The following is a 26596-nucleotide window of genomic DNA, read 5'->3' as shown; positions in this document are numbered from 1 at the left end:
GAAGAAAGGAGATGAAATAAATTAATACATATATATATATGTAAATGTATTTATTTCATCAAAGAATTCATAAGAGATAATGTTTCATCATTTGTTTAATTTGTTTCTTAATTAACGAATGGTGCAATCGACGTCAATTACGTTGTTAATTGTACCATTTATATCTCGATGATTATCGCGAATCATTAAAAGTAGGTATATATATTAAGGAGCCTCGCTTTCAGACTCGTGCGTTCCAGAAACTCCGCTTTGAGAGATTCTCTTCCACACATTTCTCCGAGCGAATTTAGATTCAACGACGAAAGAACATTAAAGAAACGGAATCGAGTTTGCCGACAACTATCGGAAACGTTTGCACGTGCAATCCCGATTACACAGCGACGTCGTTACTATTACTTTAACAGTTACACTTTCTCCTCGGCGTCTTCCACGTAGTCTCGATGTAGTTAAGGAGAGAGCAAATCGCACCGAGGAAATGATTGTTGTTGAACGAGACGTCATTTGAAATATGCGCTCTCTCTCCCGCGCTATATGTATATTAATAATCTAATCAACGTATATATACCGTGATAAAATAGAGAAAAGGAGAAACGCTCTTAGATAATATTAATATTTCATAACTCGAGCGCCGCTGCGTTTCGTAGCTTTCTGGCGAGTTGCCGTGTCGATAGATTTTTGTTTCATTTTTAATCAGCCGCGCATGTAGCTGTAAAAAAAAACAGATAATTGGATGATTATTTATTGTTAGATCGGTGGATCATTATGAAAAATCAACCGGAACATACTTTTATACATTATTTGTTCTTTTGCTTATATTACTATGTTGCAAGATACATCTCTATCGATAGTATAATAATGATATTTAAAAACGCGTCATTGTAGCTGCATTTTATCGCGAATATATGAAATAATGCAGCTTTGCCTTGCAATTAACACGCGCTCGCGCTAATTGAGAGTCGAACAATTTTATCCGGAAGAAAGAAAACCGGTTAGATTCCGAGATTTCGAAATCTCGTCGAGAAAAGCCCGTCTCGAGATCGATGAGATACGGAGGTCCCGCCGCGGCCTTGCCGCGTTAAAGATAAGAAAGGTGATTGGCCGCACCGCTCGCTTGCGACTTTCCTTAAGCGCTATAAGGACGCGCTAACAATATATGTAGCTCTGACAATCTCATTGTCTAAGAAAATTCATGAATGAAAGCCGCGTCTTATCTTTCATAGTTGTAATAAGTAGAATGCGTGCGACTGTGAGAAAATTTATCTACTTATGAAATATACATATATCGCACATAAAAAAATGGTATTTATAAAGTTAACGATACAATTATTTTCTTGTCACGATTTATGTTGATAAATTTCTTCACTTCTCCAAGTGAGTAAGCTCTCAATAGGGCGTCTTACAAAGATCGGATATTCGCTCTTAGGATTTAATTGCGTATGCAATTCGCTCAACACAGTCGCGTTTAATTATCGTCGCGGCGATTTCGCTCGTATAACGAGCACCGGCATGAAGCATTTTCTCGCTGCGGGGGAGAAGAAGAGAGAAAGAGAGGACGTCGATTGTTTTCCGCGGGGAGAGCAGATTTAATTATCACCGTCGCCGGATCGAAATGACACAGCAGTCGCTAATGACTTGGCACGCACTTTTTACGCGAAAACAAAAACGTGGTGGAAAAGGAGAGAGCAAAAGAATTGGGAAAAACTACAATTTATCTAGCACTTTGATACTCTTTTTCGCCAAATGCTCCGTAGATTTTATCGTTACGAACGCGTGCGGCTACCGCTCGTTAAAAACAAAAGTGAAGTGTATTCCCAAAGGATAGTTCTCTCTTTCTTTCAAAACTATTATGCTTGACAATTCTTTGAAGATTATGCACGCGCAATGATAATAAACATATACATCTGCGTCAGCGAGCTTCCATGTAGTTTGATATATATAAAGATGCGACACACACACACACACACACAAATACGTCATTACATCATACATTTAAAAAATACACATTGCAATCTAGATATAAATATTTAAATTTCACCATTTTTAATTTTTCAATTTTTCAAATTCTTCAACAAGTTGCATTTTTCTCTCGAAGAAAAAATGTTTCAAATGGAAAATTTGAAGTACATGCCATATATACTAATATTGTATCATTATATGTCAATTAAAATAATTTAATAATATAATCCGCGCGCGTTATTTTGTATATTTATTTTAAATTGCTCGCAACTTTTTAACGTTTCTCGCTACACATCTCAATGCATTTGACAATAAGAATCCTTTCTTCGCGCTGCGTAAGAAAGTAATAATCCGATTCACAGATTGCACAAGGAAAGTGACTGCGTATATTTAAACCGACATGTTCTTCCCGTACTTTTCAATGACGCATTCCGCGGATACACGTGTCGGTCGCGAATTGCGGAATAAAACGCATCGCAATAAGTTAAATGCGTCGGTAAAGGCGACGATTCCGTTGTGTTTAGAAATAGTTATTGCGCACAGTCTAAAGTGTTGTTACGCATAGACCCCAACTTTGATTCTTCTTCTGTAGATACCTATACATATATACCCGAATGCTTAACTAGATATATACATAACATCGAGAGTATAATACACGATCTTAATGAAAGTAAGATACATCACGTAAATATGAATATCGCACGAAATATGAAAAATGACATAATTGGCGTGACGTCAATTTTAATTAATTAACGCTACGTTTTATATTTATTTCGCTTCAATATTATTTAAATGCTTATTAAATTATATTAATTAATTTATTTCTCTTTTTAAATTATATGTTATCACTCTTTTCTCTCATGTTTTTCATTCGAGAGCTTCTACTTTTTTTTAAATTAGCGACCTGTTATTTTCCATCGTCCAATAGCTTACGATTCTTCATCATGGATTATTTGCGCAAACAATACACGTGGCCCGCGTCGCGCTTACACGCGCGTGCGCATACGTGCACGAAACTGCAGCGTGCCGAGATAGCGACGCAATGCACGTCGCACGGTGCACGCGCGCGTGTCCTTGAAATACCGAATTCGCCCACCGTAGCATCAGTCGACACGTGATATCGTTATACGTGTGCGAATCTATGTAAATCGCGCTGTCAAACTTTGCATCTCAAAGCAGAATATACATTTATGTGAGTGCACTTCATAATAATAAAATATTACGATATAATAGAGTATAAATCTATATATATATATATATAATAAAAAATGAAATACACATTATATAATGCAAAATAATATAATATTAGAAAATTACATTTTATACAAAAAAAAAACTTGTCAAATGGGACACAAAGTTTCGATAAATTTTACGACTATGGTATATAACGCGCAGTAACCGTCCTATGTTGACGCACGATTAGTAGAGCAATTTTGATAACACGACACATCTTTATTTTCGTTGCACAATATATATATATATATATATATATAGGATATATCGATAATGCATCGATAAAAAGAGCGATTGCGTGCGGATATTCATAACGAGCGGGGAAGGTGCGACGCGCGAGGCAAGATCGGGTTCGAAAAGTTGCATAAAAAGTGAAGGTGACCGGCGGTGATTCACGGGGGCTGATGCCCTCGTTGTCTGGCATTCGGTTTGTGGAGGCCGATAGGGAAGGAGGGGGAAGAAGAGGGACCTTGCCAGCCGGCCGAATCGAGCGGTCCGTTCTTTGTTTTGGCTGGATCGCGGCCGACGTGATTCCAACGTAGCATTTCTCTCTCTCTCTCTCTCTTTATTTCTTTTCTATATACCTATGTATCTCGTTACGGGCTCGTTTTATCAACGATCAGCGATCGGCGCATAAATCAATTTTTCAGCATGGCCGCGAAACGCACGCGGAGATGCCGCCGCGTCGCGAGATTCGCCCACGCGCGAAATCAAAAACAAACTCGCACGATAAAATTACGGGAAAGTATACTTTGAATATATGTGTGAGCAAAAATCTCTTTGTATCGCTCTATGGAATTAAAGGCTACCGCTCTAGCGACGAGATATGATAGTTATAACGCGATATATTAGATATATTATATCGAATCAAATGACAAAGAACAAACATTTACCATATACGATTGTGTAAAACTGTCGTTTTAATCTTGTCTTTAATTCGATCTTAAAACATTGTCCTCATCGTGATAAAAGCAGCGTTTATGATTTGTATATGAAAATTGGAAGTGGTATGTGATTATATTATTATATAGATATACATAGAAAGATGAAACATAGTGTTTATTATAATGCATCCTTTATCAAAAATGAGATTTGTGGAAATGTGAAAAAATATTTTTTTTTTTTCTACAGCTAACATAATTAGAAAAATCATACAAGATTATCATTTATTTTCTTCAAATCTTTAAAACGTTACATGCTTTCTCTCTCTTAAATTAAGATTCCGAAAAGTACATAATTTATTACAAGGTATACATCTTTGTCTAATCTTTGAAAAAATACTCAATAAGATGGAGAGATTCGCTCATCGCATCTCAAATGAAAGCGTTAACTCGAGTTAAAAATTGTAATTATTTTTCGTGTTTGACATCTCTAACATGTTTATCGCGAGGAGGAATGAATTCCGAAATGAAGCAGGGAAATTATTGATGCGGAATAGTGCGGCGAGATTGCAACTTTGTAAGTATAACCAGTTAACATAACAGTTGCGTCGCAGCCGCGCGCGCGACGCAATCTAATCGCGCCGTTCAGGTTCAGAACGATATAATCCGGCGACAGTCGCGACCGCGGCATAGAGAGGGAGTGTATCAGGTGGGGATGCAAATGGTAGGGAACGTGACGCATCTGGTGGGGGAGAGCCGATCTGACGCAGTCGCGGTGTAGTAGTAGTAGTAGTTAGTAGTAGCAGTGGTGGTGGTGAACGCGAGTGTAGGTAAGGGAGGAGAGAGGTTGCCGCATAAACTGCGAGTATAAACCAGGCGTAAACTGGCTTCTCTCCTTCAACCCCCTCCCGCAACCAACGTGCGTCCGCGTGAACGAGCCCACTATCGTGTGTGAAGCGACACAGATACACGCGCGCGCACGCGAGACAACCCCGGCCAGTCACAGTCTTCTCTGCATCGCGTAACCAGACGACATTGGGGCTGAGACGGCGGCACGGCAGTCGCCGTCAGAGTTTCGCGCGATGCGCGCAGTTGGCAGTCCGACTTGGTAGCGAGCGGACGTGTACGTCTCGACAGCCCACATATACATATACGTATATATTTCGTATACGCTTACGCTCTCAGTGTACTTACTATACGCGACGTGCGCCAAGAGATTCTCGGAGTGTACTGTAATTTCGTCAAAGTGAGTCGGTGATACGTACATCTCGCATCGAGCAAAGTTGTTGAAATTCGTGTTACGAGGACGTGTGACTGTTGTGTGACAGTCTCCGTGGGACGTTCGACGAACGGGGCTATAACCGCGTGCCGTTCCCGTTTTCGTCTCGTTTACCGATAGTTACGGTGTGTGTACGGAAAACTATATATTATATATATATATATTTTTCACTATCGTATATTTTTACGCGAAAGTCGAGGGTCGCGATAGAATCGACGACATAGTGGATCGCTGTTGCATCGTGCGCTCCGAATCGACAGAACCTTTTAAAATTGGTGAGTATCGATATACCCATTTTGACGCAAATCGCTTCGATTCTTTAGAACAATCATTTCACATCATTGCGACATTAAATGTAATGGAAATTCAATTTTAGTAAACAATTTTTAACGAGAAGACAAACGTATATAATGAAGCATACTAGAATTTGCTATTATTACATTTAGATGACAATAATCTTTCAAAAATATTGCGCATATCTCTCTTCCCTCGAGAAACGCGAAATATCCGTGAAATTCTAAAAATTGTTAACTATAACATATTTACTATAACAACGCGTCACTTTTTCGACGAAGGCGAAGGGAGAGGAAGAGAGATAAACGAGATTTCTAAAAATCACTCGGAGAGATTTAATGACGTCCATCGCGTTGGATTCGCGCCGTAATCTCAGATGCATCCTAGAGCACGTGTTCACCGGCAGGTGAAACGCGAGAACGGCGCGTGCGAAACTCCGAGTCACGATCCACACGCTCCACGTTTTGACAGATCTCGCGCTAAGTTCTTTATTAGTATGAGATTTCCTTCCTAGAAATATATATATCTCTCTTTCTCTCTCTCGACACGATAATATTGAAATATTTTAATGTTTGGTTAATTATTCCCGACTTTGAAAATTAATAAAAAAAATTAGGCTGATTATGTTTATAATCAAAACGTGTTATCGCGTTATTTCGAAGCTGCTGAATAACTGACGATCTAGGAAGCTTGTTCTCGAATGACACAATACCATCAGCGACATTCGCGAACGTGATCATCACCGATGTGCATCCATTGTGTCTGGTCGCGGTGCATATCTTATCAGCTGACTGTCGATTCGTGGCTGAATCATAGACTATCGAATAACGCAGGTTGTAGATAAAGCTCTCGGGTTTCGAGAAATGCAATTAATGCGCAGTGATCAACCATCTTACACTTATATGAAAATAAAATGCGTCTTTACGCATATGCGAGAACGCTTCTTTGGAAATTACAAAAGTGTTCTTTTTTTATAGAGAAAGGGAGAGAGAAAGAGAGATATTAAAGACATTTTCTTCGAACCGCACAAAAAATATTAAGTGCATACAATGTTCCGCCATTGAAACGCATTTGCGAAATGCATCACGATCAAGGATCAAGGTCGGATTTTATTTTTATCCTTTCGACTCGAATCTTCGTCGAGCTGCTGTTCGCGCGAAAAAGAATCGATACTCTCGATATAGATCTTTTTCGTGAAAATCACAATCAATTGTAGTTAATCAATTGTAATTAAATTTTTTTGAATTGGAATATGTTTGAAATTAAAATGATGATAGCATTTTAATAATTGTAATAAAGATATGACATCGAAACGAAAACTCTGATATACATATGTATATACACCCCCCCCTCTCTCTCTCTCTCTCTATATATATATATATATATATATAAAACTCTGTCTTTTCCTCCTCTCGTGCGCGCCGAGTTCGCGGGCTCTCTCCTTTCTCATCGATCTCCTTCACTGCGTACCACTATGATTCTGTCAAAGTGGGCCACGGCCCAATTTACAAAACTCTCTCTCTCTCTCTCTCTCACTCTTGTGTGCATGTGTGTAATGTAACGTAAATCATCTGCAATAAACTTTACGGATTTCGATCCAAGGACACACGTGCATTTTCAAAGTCGTTTAACATTAGATATAACTGATCAGCTATAAAAAGTTTTCCAATTCATAAGTCTTGAATCAAGAAACCGAAAAATCAAACAAAAGTTTGGACAAAAGTTGAACATTGAATAGCACCATTGTAATCGTTTAGCTGCTAGATTAATATTAAATAGATACCTAACAATGAGTTATATACAATAGTTGTCGATAACGTATCAGGGGCTAAAGTAATTTTGTTGGAGCTCTTCACTGATAATAGAGAGAGATTACGATAAATAACTCGGGAAATGACGATGTATATTTATTCAACAAAAGAAAATATTCTCGGCACTTGAGTCGATCTAAAGTTTTCAATTATAGACACTGTCAATTATACTAATTATGTGAAAAATTTCCGTAAAGGAACAATTATTTTTCAAGATCAATCTAGATTATTGCTTGGTGTGCATATATGTGTATATATACATATATTTATACATAGAGAAAGAGAGAGAGAGAAGAGGGTAGTCAGGTCATCGAGTGAATTGATGAATATGTGTGTTACGCGGAAATGTGTGCACATCTTCGCAGGTGTTATACTCGCAAGAGCAGCTACTGCTACTTACAGTTGTTCCGTGCATGCTTATATGCATATATACGTACACGCGTACTTATATGTGTGTATGTGCATGTGCGTGCAGCCGGATATATCGGCGATATCAAATGTGTCGTCGCGCGTCTTGGATATGTAATGTAGATTATATGTTGCATTATTGGTCGTTTATTGATCACTATATATCACTATAACACGAGACAGAAAGAGAGAGAAAGAAGAAACGAACAATGCGCTTTATATACATGTATATGTTGTGCTCAGCACTATTTCTTATTTAAATGATATCGACGATTCTTGTCACAGTATAGCGACAAATGCAGAATTTTAGAATTTCATTCTTTTTGCAAACGATGCAGTTGTCAAAGTTTTCCACGATTCGTATTAAAATGTTTTATTTAAAAAGAAAATATGAAATGATTTAATTTGAAAAAATATTTCTCGATATTACATCGTTCTCCATTATCGTGATAAGAATTGCACAACAAGAGCATTAATCTGAGAAACGGAGCGACCAAATTCCACGATGCCTGGTAATGCGATTGGTTCATATATCGATCATATTAACAAATATCAGACTCCGTTGTTCGTTGAACAGTGACCTTTTCCCGTTCGTATTATGCAATGAAGGTGAACGGTCTAACATAACAACCTGCACGTGTTGCAGTCACGTGGCGGACGAGACGATCGCAACACAACACAAGGCGAAGCCGTCGCGCAAATTGCGCGAGCGTTTGCGCGCTATGTGCTAACAGTTGCATCACATACACACACACACACACACACACACACACACTGCATTATTTCTTAAACGACTTTCACACCGCCGCGCCGGCCGGATCCTCAAGAATCTTATTACGACCCAACAGGCTCAATGTTTACTCGAATAATTAAATTAAATTACGATTTATTATATTGCCCACACACTTTTGTCGAGCTAAAATAAATTTCAACTATATACATTTCTTATTTAGAAATATATAAAATATTACAAGTTGAAATATATACTATTCCTATATTTTTTTTAGCCAATTATATACGGGGAAAGATTTATAATCTTTATGCCATAATTCATAAATGATAATTTTTCAAGTATCACAGCGAATAATCTTTTCGGAGCTCGCGGGAGAAAAGGGAGGGAAAACGTCAATCGTGTGACGATGCTGTCACGTGCATTATGTAACGAGAATAAACGCTTTTGCGCAAAGGCCTCGCTCGTTATCCGCTCGTGTCACGTGTCAACTGGGAAGGCCGGCGAAGCCGAGTTGTAAGAATCTCACGTGGATCGAGATCTCGCCGAAACGTGCGTCGATTAAAAGGCGTCCACCATTTGTAAATAATCCTCCAGTGATATGCTGCATATTGCACTTTGAAAGATGACGCACGCGAACGTGCGCACTTTTCTCGGAGATAAAGAAAAGAAGGAGAAAACAGACTTTACATTTTACTTCTTAATTATATATCTATTAATATTGTAAGCAAGTACTCCAAGTACATTGGAGAGTACATCTGTTTTTAAAATTGTAACCGACTGTTTTGCAAAGAAATATGTCAATCAAGATTTGTAACCGCGCGACAATAATCAGCAAACGCGGTTGTGGGCTTCCGGGGATTGAAAATGTGTCGGATATACATATATGCGCCGGTCTCATACAATTCTCGCTTTTGATATATCTTTCCCCTCGCCGCTTCTTCAAATCGTATCAAACCACGCCGCGTGACGCACGATTATGTAACGACAAAGCGTGTCTCTGTAACGCGACTATAATATGACTGTACCGGGTGTCCCTGATCGATCGTGTTATTTTTCGCGCTTTTAGAACCCCCTCGACTCTGTGTCATTCTCTCTCTCGCTGTTTTTAGATTCTCGTTAAATTCCGGGGCAATACTGGAATACTTTTAAATGATTGTAAAAATCTGTAAAGCTTCGGAATCTAATCTCCAATCACGCGACACGTGTTTAACATTTTTGTTTTTTCCTTTTACGCATTATCGCCGATAGATCGCATAATAAGAGCGTGTGCTAGGAGTATATAAGGACGAAATCGGAGACCGGTTCGAGATGATGCCCCTCGGCGAAAGCATCACCGATAACGGTATCAGTAGTCGGTCGGTCTATCGGTTGATCGGTATCCGTCATGCGTGCGTGCGTGCGTAGATTTACGTGTATGTGTGCGTTACGTGAGCGCTGACCGCAATCGTGACACGCACAACCGAGAGTGGTATCGGATGGCCCGTTGGAGGCCCTGGCATTGTGCACATGCCTTTATATACAAGTTTGTACACCCGTGCGCGCGAGTTCGTCGTACCCACAGACTATTTTCGGGCGTTCGCGCGCGCATCCTCTATTCAGCGCTTTTTCTCAAACGCACATTCCACGAGTAATAATATCTAACCGACGCGACATTTCCTCGTTTTCCGACATCGTCTTACGTCACAAGCGCGCGCTCGATATATATTTATTATATTTTCTTATTTCATCAAAATCTGCATTTGATACAATTTTAAATTATTCTACGGGCTCTATAAAATTATTTAGCCACGAGGAGTATGTTGTTTTCTTCTCTTCTATACATGTAATAATTTTATACTCTCTCTCTGTCGAGATTTTCCGGAAGAGACCTCACGCGAGAAATAAAATAAATTTCCAGGAAGATTGCGAGCTGGGCGCGGGTGAGAATCCGTCGCGTATGCATATATTGTAGGTCGCTTCCTCGAACGAGTGTATCAGAACAGAAAAAAAACAAACGCTGGCATCGGGTCAACGGATGACTTAATCGCGACATAGTATGATATCATGCCAATTTTTACTCATCCAGCAACATAGTATGTCGATAATTATTTGTATTCTAAACTATGATATCGCTTTCGTAAACGTGTTTATAAAATCATGATAAAAAAGTATGTCAAAAATAACGCAACATAGTAGTATTGCGTCTTTTTGTATATTGCACGTGTTGTAACTAGTGTTTCGCGAAAAGGCTATTTTTACAAAAAGCTCGTAACACATGTACATATATACATCTAAAATATAATATTATTTAGATAGTCACGTATTCGTATTTGCAAAATATAATTAATTATGTGCGAAAGCTCGCTTTGCAAAAAACATTTTTCGCGAATCGTTTTCGTTCATTAAACAGCTCCGTGAAAGACGGAGATTCGGCGAAAGCACGCGTCGCAAGGGGACAATTTTGCACAACGCAGCGCGTTAATCTCGGAGAATTTTCGGCGCGCAGGGCGCAGAGGCAAGTTCCGAGAAAGAGGAATCCGAATCTCTCATCGCGCGCATCCGTATACACGCAACCGGTCACGTGCGACTTGCCTGCATTGCGCAACTCGCGCTGTCGAAACATACATATACGCGCACAAGCTTGCCGATACAACACACTCTATCTCTCTTTTCTGTTTTTTTCCTTCGCATCGCATTCCCGGAATATTAGGTGACACCGAAGATAACATATTTTCTCGGAAATGCCGATTAAAAAAATAACAGCGGATGCTGTACGCTATGGAAAGATGCGCGCGTTTTCGGAAGAAAGATCCGCGCAGTTGGCCGTAATCTTTTTCCTGCTACGTTGTTTACTAAGCGGACAACAACGGCCAAATATTTATAGCGCGTGATTCCGAAGTCGAGACATCGATATGACGACTCGTAATTGTAATTTCCCGTGACTAATCGACCTTTCGAATTTAAGAACAAATTGCCTTCATCTTCAAATTTACGATAAATCACACTTCAAAGATAATGTAACATTTTTGATATTTAATTTGATATTTCGACAAATTTTGATTTGCGCATCTTAAAACTGCGCGACACACATTTCAGTTGAGTTCATCATTAGATATGTATACATGTATGCATATATGCATGTATATCTACATATATCGAGTCGAGTAAACGCGCGTGCACTTGTATACTCTTTTAGATACATCGCGTATATACCTACGTACAAGAATTTTTCAAACAAGCACATTATGCAATAGATGTATGTATGATGTGTATGAACGAATTATGCAGTCGTGACGTTTCGGCGGAAAATCCGTGGGTGCACCCACGATGACATGACACGCAGCCGGGGCTGCACGATGATTCGGTTGGTTAAACGATTGCGAGAAAATCGAGTCGCTTACGTGATTCAATCTCATTTATTTTTCCCGATGACGCTTCCTGATCGCGTAAGAACCAAATTTGCGAAATCATTCCAATGAGACGACACGTTTTATTATATGTATATTATACTTTACACATATGTATAAAAATATCTTTGCATCATAAAACGTGGTCAAAAACTATACGACAGAATTATACAATCGAATGAATGCGCTAATGTTAATAATACGGAAGCATTAGCGATTGATGGAATATTGCGTAACATTTTTATTTATCATTAGTCTCACGCGTTAGAGAATAAATATACTTATTTACGTAGAAGGTACCTTTCGTGGCTATAGAGGAAATAACAGAGTAATACCGCACATTGACGTCATAAGAATTTATTTTTTTAAAGAAGTTTAACCTCGATTTGTGTGTATCGGAGTAATTTTTCCATTTCGTTCATTTACGCGATGACGCGCAATCAACTTTTTTTTTAAATGTAATTGAAACAATCCACAATTATGACACATTAGGATACATTCTAAATAGATTATTTCTGAATCTTTGTCGCACGAATTATAAATACCTACATGTACGCATATATTGTCTAAAATACCGTGAAATATATGATGGATTACGATAACACAGCGCACACGCACACGCAGATAAGATAAATATTACATTATTTCGCAGACCACAGACTGTTTATTCGAACCGAGTCACTTCCGTTGACGCGTGTGATGTAATAATCGCGCAATCGACCGCTGCAATCTGCATGCAAATTAAACGGCAGAAAGAAACGTGAAAAGAAAAAGAAGATAGAGTGTCTTCTAAATATTCTCGGCTGGTCGAAACTTGGTCGAAAATTGGCCGATTATTCGCGTCTATATCGTTTACAGGCGGAAGAGCGAAACGTGACGATTCCTCTCTGGGCATAACACGTAACACGTGGCGTACGTCACGCAGCGCGGCGCGACGCGACGCGACGCAGTGTTTCCGCATGCGTCACAAACGCGTGCGACGTGAAACACGACCTATCGCGCTAGTCCAATCGCGGTCCAGTTGTTTGCGCGATTTGCGTCGGAATTAAATTAGTCAACGATGATGTGTCCATCCCGTTGATCAACAACGTTGTTTACGCGCTTAATTAATTGTCGATGCAAATAAAGCGGCGATGCGATGAGCGAGCGCTTTCGCGAAATCGACTCGCGCGCGCACGCGCGAATTACTCTTTCCTCGGTGCGCAATTTTAGGGAGACAACAATGAGTGAATCGACTTTTTAAATAGACGCATTCGCGCGCTTCAACAAGATTTACGAGTCACCGAAATAATTCCGAGTTAATTTGGAAACGTAGAGGTGTTTCGGGAGGTCGGCGGTCCCTGTGGGCGGAAGTGGCGACTTTTGGAGCGTGGCCATCGGGATTTCGCGAAATTGCGACTTCAATGCACATTACGACGCACAAACTTTGTTAAAGGCTTTTTCTACACATCTATATTTAGAATTCAAGTACGTGTCATATATACACAATAATAGACGTACAATATCTCACACCCGCATATGTAATATATATATATAGGTATATACATATATTTCCTTTTGTTCGCTTCTTTTTTTTATGATGATATTTTGCTTTCTATCATTTAATGTTCATTTTCATTTGATAGATCGGATTTCGAGCTTTCGTTTCGGTAACGTGAGTCACGCAAAATTGCCGTATATATAATTGGTATTGGACGAGCGAGTGGAGTTCTAAATAGTTGCTCAATTTCGACAATCTCTCGTGATAATTCATTTCCTATGTATCATAGTTGGTATGTATATCAAAGAGAGAAGAAAGAGAGAAAAAGAGAGAGAGAGAGAGAGAGAGAGAGAGAGAGAGACTAACTTTTCAATTTTTGGATTGTATCATAGGACGTCAGCAATCTCAAATTTTTCAACCTTCTCGATTTTGCGAGCGTAAAATTCTATGTATAGGTGTAATCTTTTTAAAAATGTGTGACTATTTATTTTGCGAAATTATTAGTTTAAAATTTCCGTCCTCTATTGCAAATTTAAATATTTTATTTCTGTTACAATGACACGTTATAATAAATTATTAATGCTATTCTTCCTCCTAAGAATAAAGTACGATAAAAAGCGACGAAAAAAATTAATGAGTCACACTGTCGGATTTCTGAAAAACAAGCAGCAAGACAATTGCATAACATCAGATTAAATAAGACGAGCAAGAGAGGATGCGTCATTCGGATGTGTGAGTCGTTCAATTTCCATATCAGGATCCTAGAAATCGCTACCTTATTATTATTCTCTTCTTCGAATTTTCGTTTTGGCGTACATAATTGCGAGGAGTCGAGGAAACTCGTGTCAATAAACTCGTTCGTGCGTATATGCGTATATCTGACATTCAAATTTGATTATTTAAATCGTAAAGCTATGTCACGGATCACGCTCGTATAGGTAAGAATTGGAAAAACATAATTGGAGATTGAATCTGATTTGATCGCGACAAGGTCGTATAAACGCACGTTTCGAAACGACAAATGCGTCTAGCATTGTAATCTAGCACGTGTGATTGAACAAGATTCACGATGCGTGTGTATTTATATATGACAAACGGACGTTTCTCTCTCTTTCTCTCTCTGTTTCGTCTTAAAATTTAATAAATTACTTCCTTGCTCTCTCTTTCTCGCCTTTGTCTTTTTTTCTCGTTGCCATCGGAACATTATTGATATTCACCAACGAACGCGTAATGCACGTGTTCCGCGAAAACGCATGCAGCTTACATAATGGCGCTGTTACATCCTAATGCGCCGAGGACGTCTTATCACTTGTATGTTTCTTCTTTAGAATTTAAAGTTGCATAATTCTGAGATGAGATAAGTCATTTCATATTGCTAGAATTTTATTTTTCACGCTACATCGATTATGATGTAATAATAATATGCATATTATTTCTGTAGAATAAAAATGTAATCTTTTTAATTAAAATATTATGACGCAACAGCAATAGTGTAAAAAATGTAAAATGGAAAAAATTATATTTGTTATATAAAATTAAATACATTTTTTCTTAAATATAGATGATTTTATTTGAAACCACATATAATGCATGCGTCTTTTTTATTATAATTATAAAATAATAAGTAAAGCGTGATTCAAATATACCGACATGTATGAAATGCGAAATTCATCTCATTTGAAAACGAATTTTATATATATATATATATATATATATATATATATATATATATATGTAGATCATATACATATAAGTATACAAATTTAGACAGATGCGTAATTAATGATTAAATCGTGGCATTCTATGTGATTTTCACTTGCGATAATTGATTATCAAAAGAGCAAAAAACAGGGATCGATCGCAATTAATACATGAATATTATGCGACTCGTGCAAGAAATATTAAAGGCTGGATAAATATGTATTTTCGAATGTCACTCGACATCCGAAACACGTGGATGAGCGGTTCAATTCAAACGCACGTGCGCGGTTGCGTAACACGCAGTTTGCGGATTAAAGCTTACGTATATACATACGTATACGCGAAGGCGAAGCCGGAGGAATATTTTTATTCGCGAGTTAAAAATAAATCTCTCGAGGAAACGCTTTTCCTCGTGCCAAAAATTGCGACGAAGAGCCAAACTAATTATACGAGCTCATATGTTGCATATTTATCGCCAATGATGGTATTTTTACGATACGACGACGGAAGAGATAATCTAATTTTAAAAAGTCGCCGTTAATCAATCAATAATTAAGAGTCTAATGCAATCTTTAATCAATAATAAATTTGTAATTTTCCACAAGTTGCCGCGAATCGAAAGGATTAAGGAAGATCGGAAGTGCGATTAAGTGAAACAGAAACATTGCTTAAAAATTCGCAAAACGACAACGTTCTTTTCTTCTAAATTAAAAGATGAACGAAGCAAATGTTGGCTGATTGTGAGCCGAGTTCACTGACACCTTCAACCTTGCGAGCGCGACCTTACCCAAGGCTATTTTGCGACTTTGGACGAAAAGAGCGCCTGTGCGAGAACGGTTTTTTTTATCTTTAGCTGCGTGAGAATACGTCTCATTTTCTACGCCCACATCGACAATCGTCTTCGGATCGCCGAAATATATACGTACGACATTTCGGAGCCGGACGCGACCGCATATAAATCATTAATTGTTTGACGCACTAAAATTATTCAGATAAAATGATAAAAACTTGTTGCATTCAATTAAATAATTTATTTTCAAAAGTCATCTTAAATCAATATTTAAAAGTATTATTATGTTATTGCAAAACCTTTTAGAAAACTTGATTATATAATTCTCACCTCTTGTTCTCGATTGTTCGACTAATCAAAGTCCGTATTCGTTCCAGATGTACTAAGAAGACAAATTATGGTGGCAGAATTTGTCGCCCGCCAGAGTGGATCGCCCATTAATGGTGAGACGGCGTGCCTGAATAGCAATATACCGGCCACGCACACAATGGCGCATGGTGGCGGCCACGGCGCGCCCCATAGCGGGCCCCACGATGCCCACGGACCCCTTACGGTGCCCCTCGCGCACCCCGGTCATCACGGTGGACCGCCGGTCGCGATCCAGCAGCATCAACATCAACCGCAACAGCAACCACCGCCGCCACCGCCACCGCAGCAGCAGCAGCAGCAGCAACAGCAGCAACCGCCGCATCACCATCATCATCATCAGCCTCAGCAGTCGCCGCCGCAGCATCATCATCACGATTCATCGCAAGTGACGACGCATCCCGACAATTACTCGTCCAACTTTGACATTCGTAAGGAGCTATTCTCGCAACGCAAGCAGCGCGAGTTTATCCCCGACAACAAAAAGGACGACAGTTACTGGGATCGCCGCAGGCGCAACAACGAGGCGGCCAAGCGATCGCGCGAGAAGCGTCGCTTCAACGACATGGTGCTGGAGCAGCGGGTAATGGAACTGAGCAAGGAGAACCATATTCTCAAGGCGCAGCTCGACGCGATACGGGACAAGTTTGGCATCTGCGGCGAAACCGTCATCAGTACCGAGCACGTGCTGGCCGCCCTGCCAACAGAACCGCCGATCAGCGTGAAACGGGCGAAACTTCCGACATCGGCGACGCTCCTGTACGCTCGCACGCCCAGCCCGGTGCACACCTCGGTGATCCATCAGCCGGTAAGCGGCGCCCGATCGCCCAGATCGCCCGCTTCGCAGCTTTACGTCCCCGAGACGACCGCGTACCCCGAGACGGAGAGCTTTCAGTACCCGTACTCGCATCCGGCGATGCATCACTTGGATACCACGAGCGCGCTCAATCTATCATCGCGCGGTCGTCGGGCACAATCGCCGTACGAGCTCTCGTCGGGCAGCGGTGATGAGGCCAGCGGTCCCCAGATGGTCATCGGCTCCCAGAACAATCCGGCCGCCAACAACAGTCTGCCGCACAAGCTCAGGCACAAATCGCGCATCGGCGACAAGGATGCTGCGAGCGCACTCTTGGCGCTTCAAGGTATCAAGCAGGAACCTGGACCGCGGGCATCGCCGCCCTGGGATAACGAAGGCTCGAGCGACGAGCGCGACTCCGGCATCTCATTGGGCGCTGAATGGACCGGTCCCCCCGTCACCGCAGTCTCGGAGAGCGACCGGGAGGTGAAGATGAAGCTGGATCGTCTGGCGTCCGAGGTCGCATCCCTGCAGTCGATATTTCGTCTTGGGAAACCGGTCGCGGCAGCAGTAGCAGCGGCGGCGGCCGCGGCGGACGGCTTGGTGACCGGACACTCTGCCGCCGCCAGCGGGCCGTGAAGGAGCCTCGCCCCCTTGTTTCGCCAAGGTCTGCTCTTCCCCTTCGGGGCCAGGATTCTTGAGAATTTTACGTAAAGATGCGACGTCGCGTCGCATGGAGTATGATGTAGCGCCAAGCTGAGGAATATCATCGATTGTTTCGAAGAGACGAGATTCGTTTGTCAAGAATTCTCTCGCTTGCGGATGCAACCAAAACAGATGGATAGCGATCGATTCGTGACAATATTTACAAGACGTGTTAAAATTCTTTTCATCTTTTACAACTCGGATTTCTCATCTCTACTTTGATATGTATTGTATAATTTTATGCGTTCTACGTATTAATACAATATATTAGTAGAACCAATTGATAAATGAATTCTCTTATCGAACGTGATCACTTACATGGCGCAAGCATATGTCGATTGTTGCAAAATGAAAGCACAGAGTTTTTTCGAGATGAAATAACGAAGCGTTGTTTCGCCAAGTAACTTGTAATTGTCGATTACTATCGATCTACTTGAGTCATCCCAAACTGATATAATCGAAAGTCTCGCCTGCGAAACTTTAATCCCTCAACCCGTAGATCGTATTTTTCTCGTCGATGAAAAAAGAAATCTAAGTTATTGCGAAGGATTAATTAATCGTGCCGTTTATAAAATTTGCGAGCGATCTACCGGTCGAAGGACTTACAGGCATTCTCCGCTCTTGATCCTAAAACAAAGCGGAATTGAGAGTTGATACGATACCTATAGTGTTTTAAGATTGTTACGTTATAAAACTCCCGTAGATAGGTTTAATATCGTTCTTATATATTATCATTAACTAGTGTTTTATCGATTCGAGGAGCAGTCAGTTGTATCGAACTGAGCATAATCGGTGAATTGTATGGTGAATACCATCGAACCATCCAAACGAAGCACTATTACACATGAGTCACTCACCGATTCGCGCAACCGGCTATCTCACTACCATCGGATATTCATAATACGATTTATTCCAACGTACGAAATGGGATTCTTTCCTTCTCTTCTTTTTCGTTAGACATCCGCATCGTCGTATCGTCATCACATCTTATCTCATATGTAAAAGCGATGAACAACGACGACTTTGCATAGTGGAGCTTTGAGACGAGATTTTTCAGTGTATTGAAATTATTTATTTATCGCTAAAATACTCGAACTTTTGTTCGTTGTTAATCGTCAACATTAATTCTGTCTAATATATATATATATATATATATATATATATATATATATATATATATATATATATATATATATATATATATGTATACCTGTACGATTTTGAAAATGTTTGAAATTTTTATAAGCACTATTTATTTTGCTTAAAATGTGTTGAAGACTCTAAATATTCATTTTAAATTCACTTTCTATTTATTGTTTTTTCTGCGTCTCGAAAACCGCATCGAAATTTCAACAAAGCTCCATTAGTTTTGTGATTTGTTCCTTTTGTTTTTTCGAATCACGCGTAAATACAAAGTTGATGAAGACTTGGAGAAGAAAAGAATGGCGAGGCTGCGTTTCATTGATATTTGGGCCAAATTTTTGTCGTTTGTTCTGTCGCAACTATATATGTATGTTGTCCCTCTTTTTTTTTTATATTTTTGCTATCGAATCACGGTATCGACATAATAGCGTATCTGTATATATGTAAAGAAAATGAAAAATAAACGAGAAATATTGATGTATGTACAATAAGATGCGGAAAATCCTCTCGAAAGATGGAATTTAGCAAATATTAAAGTATTAAGCGAGCCTATATGTATGTAACATAGAATATATTTGCAAGAATACGTGTGTGTATGTAGGTGCGTGTGTGTGTATGTAGGTGCGTGTGTGTGTGTGTACGTGTTACACGCACGAATATATATACATAGTATATACGCGCATATACAGTACACACACATACACACAACATATTATATATATATATTTTTTCAAATTGATGTATTTTTCGATATCGTCATTGAAAGTAGTTGCAACGCGTGTACAGTGCTTACTTGTGTCGTCATCAATTCGGAGAGACATTCGACGACATATAACAGTAAGATTTGTCACTCGAATAGGAGAAATCGCATCATCGGCGCGAATCGTCAAGATCGCAACTAGAACCAAAGTGTGATTTTTCCTAAAAGCGATGATAAAACGAGTAAATCGAGTATCACCAGATTAAACAAGTCGGCGATGCGATCGTGGAGAAGAAACTGGCGAACTAGTATTCCACTTGTTAAACTATCTGCTTTTGTTACATATGATAAAGTATGTGTAGAGCGATAAAGGCGCGAATTTGACGTTAATTCGAGAATAACTAACACACACACATATGCATTTTTATGTGTGCACAAAACGATATATATATATATATATATATATATATATAAAGCAGCCAATATAATAAATATTTCGCATCATTGTCGCCAAGTTCTAATGCTGGGAAAAAAACAAAATTTGCCAGCAATATATCGTGTCTCCAATCGCGTCGCTCGCTAAAATACCGAGAGTGCCTGTAACAACCATGTGAACCATGTGCATTTTTTGCCATGACTTACTATTGATTACTAATTTGTTGGGATTAAAAGTTGACGGCGAAAAATTAATGAAAGTATTGTAAACGTGTTGTCTTCTATTATTAATTAACGAGCGTTCACGATTTTCCGCAATCAGGATGAAATCTTAATACGAATTCAGATTTAATTCATTATAAACGCGCGCACGTACACATACATACACATACCGATATTTGCGCACTTTTGCCTCGCTCGCGCCTCGAATAAACACGACATGAGCCAATATATTATTATTATTATTATTATTATTACAAATTGTACATAGAATCGCACCGTTTTGCCAAAAAAGCAGTTACGAGGATCGCTGTAACATCGGCCGGAGAAGGAACGACATTTTTATCCTTCCCTATCTACCCATTCTTTTCTGTCTTTCACTTCCTCTCTCCCTTTCCGTTGTATCTCGTGAAATCGTTCGCGCGCGTTTCGATTACAGTTCCTATGCACTATATTAACGATAAAACAACTTAAAGGCGAAGATTGTAAACCCGTCGACAGTTTATGATAAAAAAACGTAATTCCAACCAATCTGATAAGTTTGGTTCTCCTTTCTCCGGCTGTTCGGAGATGTAAGTATTTAGATTCTAAGGGACATATCCACAGCGCGTGTAATGTACTTGTATATGAATATCGATAAATATTTTCAATGTTTTTGACAAAACTTATTTTTCTTTGTAATTTTCCAATAGTCTCCTCTTTTTCCCAACAATTCGATAAGTGTGGAAAGAAAGAAACTCAAATACATTCTGCGCTCTTAACAAATCGTGCAATTCATATGAAAAGGAACACGAAGTAACATAATTGCAAATATATCAACAATTTGGACAATATGCATAATAACACAAAAAAGTAGAAAAAATATATATACATTTGTGTGTGTAAACATTTACATTGTGTACGAGTTGATTTGTAAAAAGTATATAATTTATATTTATCATGATTTATAGAAATCGAATCAAAATTGCTCTATATGCCATTGTCTAAAAAATACTTGTATTGCGCTAAACAATTAGAAGCGTTTTAAAAGTTGAAAAGTCAATGATTCAAAGAGAAATGGATTCTATTATAATTTTAAAATTATATGTGGCCCGTCACAAAAGTGATCATGATTTTTATAAAACTAAATGATAATTTCTACACAGAATATTTTATCCATTATTAACAATTCAAATAGTTCCGAACAAACGGAATAATGCTGTCCTATTGTAAGTCTTAAAGATAGAAAGATTACTTTCGTTTCTTACATTTTGTTCTGCCACGACGTCTCCGCGAAGAATTCTGACGAGTGTCAGACTTTTTTGATGACCTGAAAATGAATGTGTAACAAATGTGTTTCAGAAACGCGCAATTGTGACTTGACAAATTGATTTAATAAATTAACTTAAAGAAGTCATATTTTACGAATTAACTTTATGAAAATTCGCTGTTATTAAACATTAATAGGTAGGTTGTACCTGTGAACTCTGTTGACCGAAACGGAAGTGTGCTTCTTTAATGTCAAATGCTGCTGAACCAATTCTGCCAATTTTCCCTGCTGAGCGAGCATCGAGAGAAACGTACAAATAAATTCGTCGTAATTATGCGTCCTCCGACAATCGTCGATCTGAAATATTAACTCGTTGATAATTTCTATATCATCCCTCGAGACTGAGATATTCGTTATTTATATAAAAGCATTTTACATTAAACACAAGTAAAAAAAATATAGAACAATCCATTATGAAAAATAGCGGATGCTTTATAATATGTACGCAATGAGTGCGGACCTTGTATTTGTTCCTCTTGTCATTCTCATCCTTCAGACTAGTCTCACACACGTTGATCTCGTGTTCCAAATTTTTTAAGAGCGCTAAAAGATCCTTGGGAGCAAACGTATGTGGCTCGAACAATTCCGGATACTTGGAGCACAACTTGGGATCGATCTTCTCGACCTTCTTCTCCTCCGTCACCGTGTCACCGTTGCTCGTTTTCACTCTCGCATGAGGAATCCTGACTTCCCCCGATAGGCAGACCTTCTTGTGCAGGTGGCCGCTGTCGGATACCAATCTCTTTCCATTTATATTGATATTTCCCAAAGAACGACCTGTATGGAAATATGTAAATTTCAGTATTAAGCGAAATGTTCAGTCTTATTAAACTTTGATACCTACTCAGACCTGCTTCATTCTTCTCGTCACCGGCTACTCTGATCACTACAAACTTTTTAAAGTCTTTGGTCGATGTAGGACTGCTCTGACCGGAGTTCCAGCCCCAAGCTACGAAACATCAAGATATCAAGATTCTAAATCCTTTTTTCTCCACCATGGTCAAAGCTTCCAAAAAGATATTGCGCAAACAATCTCAAAATACTCCAAATACTCTTATCGTGCGTGTTAAGCATTGCCAAAATCACTGAAAAACTGCGGTAATGAACGATGTTGTATGTTAACAGACGGGTCAAGTAACTGTACACAAGAAGTGTGAAACGAAACATGTTCCGGGACGAAATGTTATGTGTACGTGTGAAAAGTACATAATGCCTATGAGACAGACGCACGAATTGCAGTCTGCAACAGCTTAGATTAGGTTGCACAACAGTGGCAAAAACGACGGCTTAAGAAATGCTGCTCGTATCATTCTTCTTCGCGTGTAGTCTCATCTTCCCGGGGAGTTCGTCGCGCTGTCCAGAATCGAAGAAACCACATCTTACGAGTTGCACGATTTTTTATACTTGCGTGAATTTGCCTGGCGACGGCTACGTATGGATACCGTCGAAATGTACCGAAGGCTTGGTAAGACATTAACGAACGAACAAATACGTTAGAGACTCTCTCGACTCCTGAAGAATGGTAATAGTGCTCTGCTAACGCTAATATCTCACAAATATGATTATAGATATTTCAACCGTATTTACGGATGTGCGTAGTTCCTGGTGATACCTGGACGTGCGATTCGACTGAGCATACTCTCGTGACGAACAAATACGATACATCCGCTGCACTTGTCGGATATCCAACGGAGGCTACGAGCTACTCGGGATATACGCAGGATCCATTCTCTAAAATAATCGACTCGTCTTACGTGATCGATCATTTTCCTGATTCAACGGCCGAAGTAGGAACCGCGTACCCTTTGATCGAGTTTGACGAATCGAACGTGACTACGCGCGCTGATAAGGACGTGAAAAATATATCGTATCATAAGAAGAATGATTTGAACGAGCATTATACAAATAGGCAAGCACTGTTGCCTCTAATGAAAGAATATAAAAATATTATAGATAGTCATTACAAGTGTTTAAACGAATTGATTAATCGGTTGTACAATTACAAGAACTCAATATCAAGCTTAGAATCTGTTAAAGATATTACGACCGGAAAGCCGACTAAGACTATCGCCATCTTTACATCCAATACGCAACAAAACATAACGCTAAATTATCTCATGCAAAGTTATGAAACCGGAGAAAACACAAGGTTACATAACAGCAAACCAATCGAAATGAAAGAAGGCAATAGCGCGTCGACTCTGGATAATGCCGTTTCGACAGAGAGCACTTTGCAGTTATTAATCGATAGTCTGGATTCCGACAACAACATAATAGGGGTTAGCGATAATTTCGGGAACAAACAATACTTGACGATCGACCGATACAAGACCGTAGCTTCTCGATTAACATTGCGATTTATTAACGTCGTAGCATGTACGAGAAACATTCGTATGCCAAACATAACCGATTGTAACAGATATTATACGTGCGATCCGAAAACGGCCAACGTAGTAGAGTTCTCGTGTCCCCTACACACGGCTTTTAACGTGTACTCGCGAATCTGCGATATCGAGAACGCGAAAACGTGCGGAAACAAACTTTCGGTAGATGAGATATTCGTCGAGGATCGTGAAAACGCAACGACGCGTTCTAAACACGTAGAATTATCAAAGGAAGAGAGATTGTGTCAGGAACTCGGTAAAATAAAGGATCCCGTTTCTGATTCTCATTATTACATTTGTTATAGCACGCCAGGATCCGAAAACATCGAATCGATTCGAATGAGTTGTCCAAATGCTTTGATATTTTGTCAAAGCAAGAGAGTGTGCACTACTAGACGATTGTGTGAGGTGTCGCGATAATGACGAATTGTATGTAAAGCGCGTGCACGTTTTTCTTTTCTTTTCTTTTCTTTTCTTTTCTTTTCTTTCTTTCCTTTCCTTTCCTTTACCTTGAGTGGGCGAATTGAAGGCCGATCCTATTTCCGACGACGTGTCCGTGCTCGACGAACTGTGAGCCGGCGAGGTTTGAATTCGCAGCGGTGTAGCATAATCCAGAGCGCACATCACTACTTTCTCCATTCCGCTGAAATCGAGGGTGAACCGCCGCGTTATATATGTATGCACGTGTAATATACTCTGATTTCGGAACAACTCTTTTTAGAACATAGAGAAATAAAGTATTATTAGTTACCATTGTAAAAAAATTAATGAGATATTAATGAGTTACCCAATTGCAATTCTTTAATTGAAATAATTAAAAAGGCTTTATTAAAACGATACTTTACACCTCTCTCTACCGTTATACACACAATGTATGCACTTTATTTGATAAAAAAATAAAAATTTACCTAGATTCAGTTTTTCCAGATGCAATGCCGGAAATTGATTCATCCATAACTATCGCGGAATCATTATTCCTTTCAACGTTGATGGTGGGGACCGAGGATGATGATTCTTCGATCTCCGTCTTGATAGGCAATCCATTTTCATCCTCAGTCTTGTGCCTTTTCTCACATTGTTTCTCTTTGTCGGAATCATGCGAGCTTTTTTCGGTATTACCGCCGTCTTGATGACTTAATTTAACCAACTGTTGCAAAGCTTCCAAAACTATTTGTCGATTGGTTTTTAGCATTGTCAATTTATGCGAGATAGCGAGACGTCTGTCAGGCACGACGGCCATCAGATTGAATCTGATGTCTTGCAACTGTTCGCCCGTGGCCATGCCTAAACGATCGGTTATGACGCGTCTAAATTGTTCTGTCCATTCTTCGTGTTCTTTCCATGGCCCGTGATCCATGGGATAAGGTTTCAAACCATCCAGTTCGAAAAGTCTGCCGTTTATCGGTACGTAGCTCACAAAGTGAAAAGCTTCCCCGGTAAATCGGCCTGTAGAAACACCAGTGTTCTTGTCTTGCCGTCTCTTAGCCTGGGGCATAGCGTGTGAATTGTGCGCGCAGGCCAACTCCGGTGTATTACCGATCGCCCAGCCCTTATTTTCCGGACACATACCAGAAGTATGCATCTTCAATCGAGATAGGGTCGTACCCAAGTGAATATTTGGACAATTCAATAGAACTGATAGCAATGCGTGAGTCGCACAGCTGTTGGGAACAACCTGTTTTGTACAATAATTATACATCAAAATTATACAAATATAAATAATAGACGTAAATATAGATCGATATAAAACTGTATGCAAGACCTGCTGTGCGAAGAAGATATTATTGACAATCTCTTCGTCCTTGACAAAACTCTCATCCTGCTCCACGACCTTTCGTCTTGATCGTCGTTCTTCGATCCAACGAAATAAAAAGATGAAACCGTAGACCGGACCTTCGAGAGATTTTTGCAGATCGTAGATCTCCTCTACTTGAACGCCCTTCACTCCAAAGTCTTCCAAGAGCAAGGTGAATAAGCCTTGAACATACCATGCGTAAAAACATTTATAATTTTCAAGTGTTGCAAAATGTAAAGCGCAATAATGCGTGCTTCTTAAAAACTAGGGAAGAAATGTACAAAAATTCACACATTTCATTTTTTTAACATACATTTCTCATCATTTTTCAATCAATCACAAATCAACGTACCCGGATCACTTTCTAATTCTAACCAACCCTCCGTTAATCGATTAATGTCAACAGGCATCTTTTAATGTTAACTCATTAGACGTGAAACACGACAGAAATGAGTCTCCGAATAACGTAAATTTTAGATTCATCGAACTTTGACAGCAAGAGCCGCCATATTGCTGTAAACTGCATCAAAACACATGTCACATGACACGAGTCACGTGATAGCGCGTCGAGAAGGCCGCATTTCTAAACGGCGAATAAACTTTGATGAAGAGAAGCAATTTTTTTACGTCATAAAGAAATCTTTGATAATATTGTAAAAAAATCGAGTAAAAATAAAGAAAACTAACAATGCGCGTGTTTATGCAGATATAAACGCGTATGCATATACAAAACACGATGAGTTTTATAACGATGTGATGTCATATCTATTCAAACTGTTTCCCATAAAAAAA

General features: G+C 39.3%; 3 protein-coding genes across 4 annotated transcripts in view; 2 read left to right on the top strand and 1 right to left on the bottom strand.

The window, feature by feature from the left end:
• The window catches only part of LOC114935865 (uncharacterized), a 25396-nt gene extending 4416 nt beyond the window's left edge, over positions 1–20980 (top strand). The window contains exons 1-2 of one of the 2 annotated variants that reach the window (XM_029308777.2): positions 4888–5624; positions 16330–20980. In XM_029308777.2, coding sequence (XP_029164610.1) covers positions 16350–17753 — 1404 coding nt within the window. In that variant the 5' untranslated portion in view covers positions 4888–5624; positions 16330–16349 and the 3' untranslated portion in view covers positions 17754–20980. Of the gene's footprint in view, positions 1–4887; positions 5625–16329 lie in introns of those variants that run through there. The other variant, XM_029308775.2, reaches the window with a different exon arrangement.
• On the bottom strand, positions 19722–26596 carry calypso (ubiquitin carboxyl-terminal hydrolase calypso). The gene is made up of 8 exons (XM_029308827.2): positions 26157–26596; positions 25772–25986; positions 24918–25684; positions 24519–24652; positions 22470–22574; positions 22086–22402; positions 21774–21922; positions 19722–21625 (listed from the first exon to the last, which is right to left on the bottom strand). Exons 1-8 carry the CDS (start codon positions 26212–26214, stop codon positions 21547–21549), a joined length of 1824 nt encoding a protein of 607 aa, XP_029164660.1. The 5' UTR covers positions 26215–26596; the 3' UTR covers positions 19722–21546.
• LOC114935895 (uncharacterized) lies at positions 22847–24793 on the top strand. The gene is made up of 2 exons (XM_029308831.2): positions 22847–23090; positions 23194–24793. The coding sequence occupies exons 1-2, from the start codon at positions 22920–22922 to the stop codon at positions 24427–24429; spliced, it is 1407 nt and encodes a 468-aa protein (XP_029164664.1). The 5' UTR covers positions 22847–22919; the 3' UTR covers positions 24430–24793.

This window comes from Nylanderia fulva, unplaced genomic scaffold (genome assembly GCF_048542155.1).
Source record: "Nylanderia fulva isolate GAGA-0341 unplaced genomic scaffold, ASM4854215v1 Scaffold15, whole genome shotgun sequence".
NCBI classification, from domain to species: Eukaryota; Metazoa; Arthropoda; class Insecta; order Hymenoptera; family Formicidae; genus Nylanderia; species Nylanderia fulva.
The sequence above is the reverse complement of the archived record's forward strand: the minus strand, read 5'-3'. Positions and strand labels throughout refer to the sequence as shown.

Excerpts from the sequence above, each read along its gene's own strand:
- LOC114935895 (XM_029308831.2), top strand. The coding sequence starts at position 22,920 with ATGCTGCTCGTATCATTCTTCTTCGCGTGTAGTCTCATCTTCCCGGGG. Across the intron at positions 23,091-23,193 it reads CGAAATGTACCGAAGGCTTG|ATATTTCAACCGTATTTACG; the intron begins GTAAGACATTAA and ends ATATGATTATAG.
- calypso (XM_029308827.2), bottom strand. The coding sequence starts at position 26,214 with ATGCCTGTTGACATTAATCGATTAACGGAGGGTTGGTTAGAATTAGAA. Across the intron at positions 22,403-22,469 it reads GAAGAATGAAGCAGGTCTGA|GTCGTTCTTTGGGAAATATC; the intron begins GTAGGTATCAAA and ends ATTTCCATACAG. Across the intron at positions 21,626-21,773 it reads TCGGTCAACAGAGTTCACAG|GTCATCAAAAAAGTCTGACA; the intron begins GTACAACCTACC and ends ATTCATTTTCAG.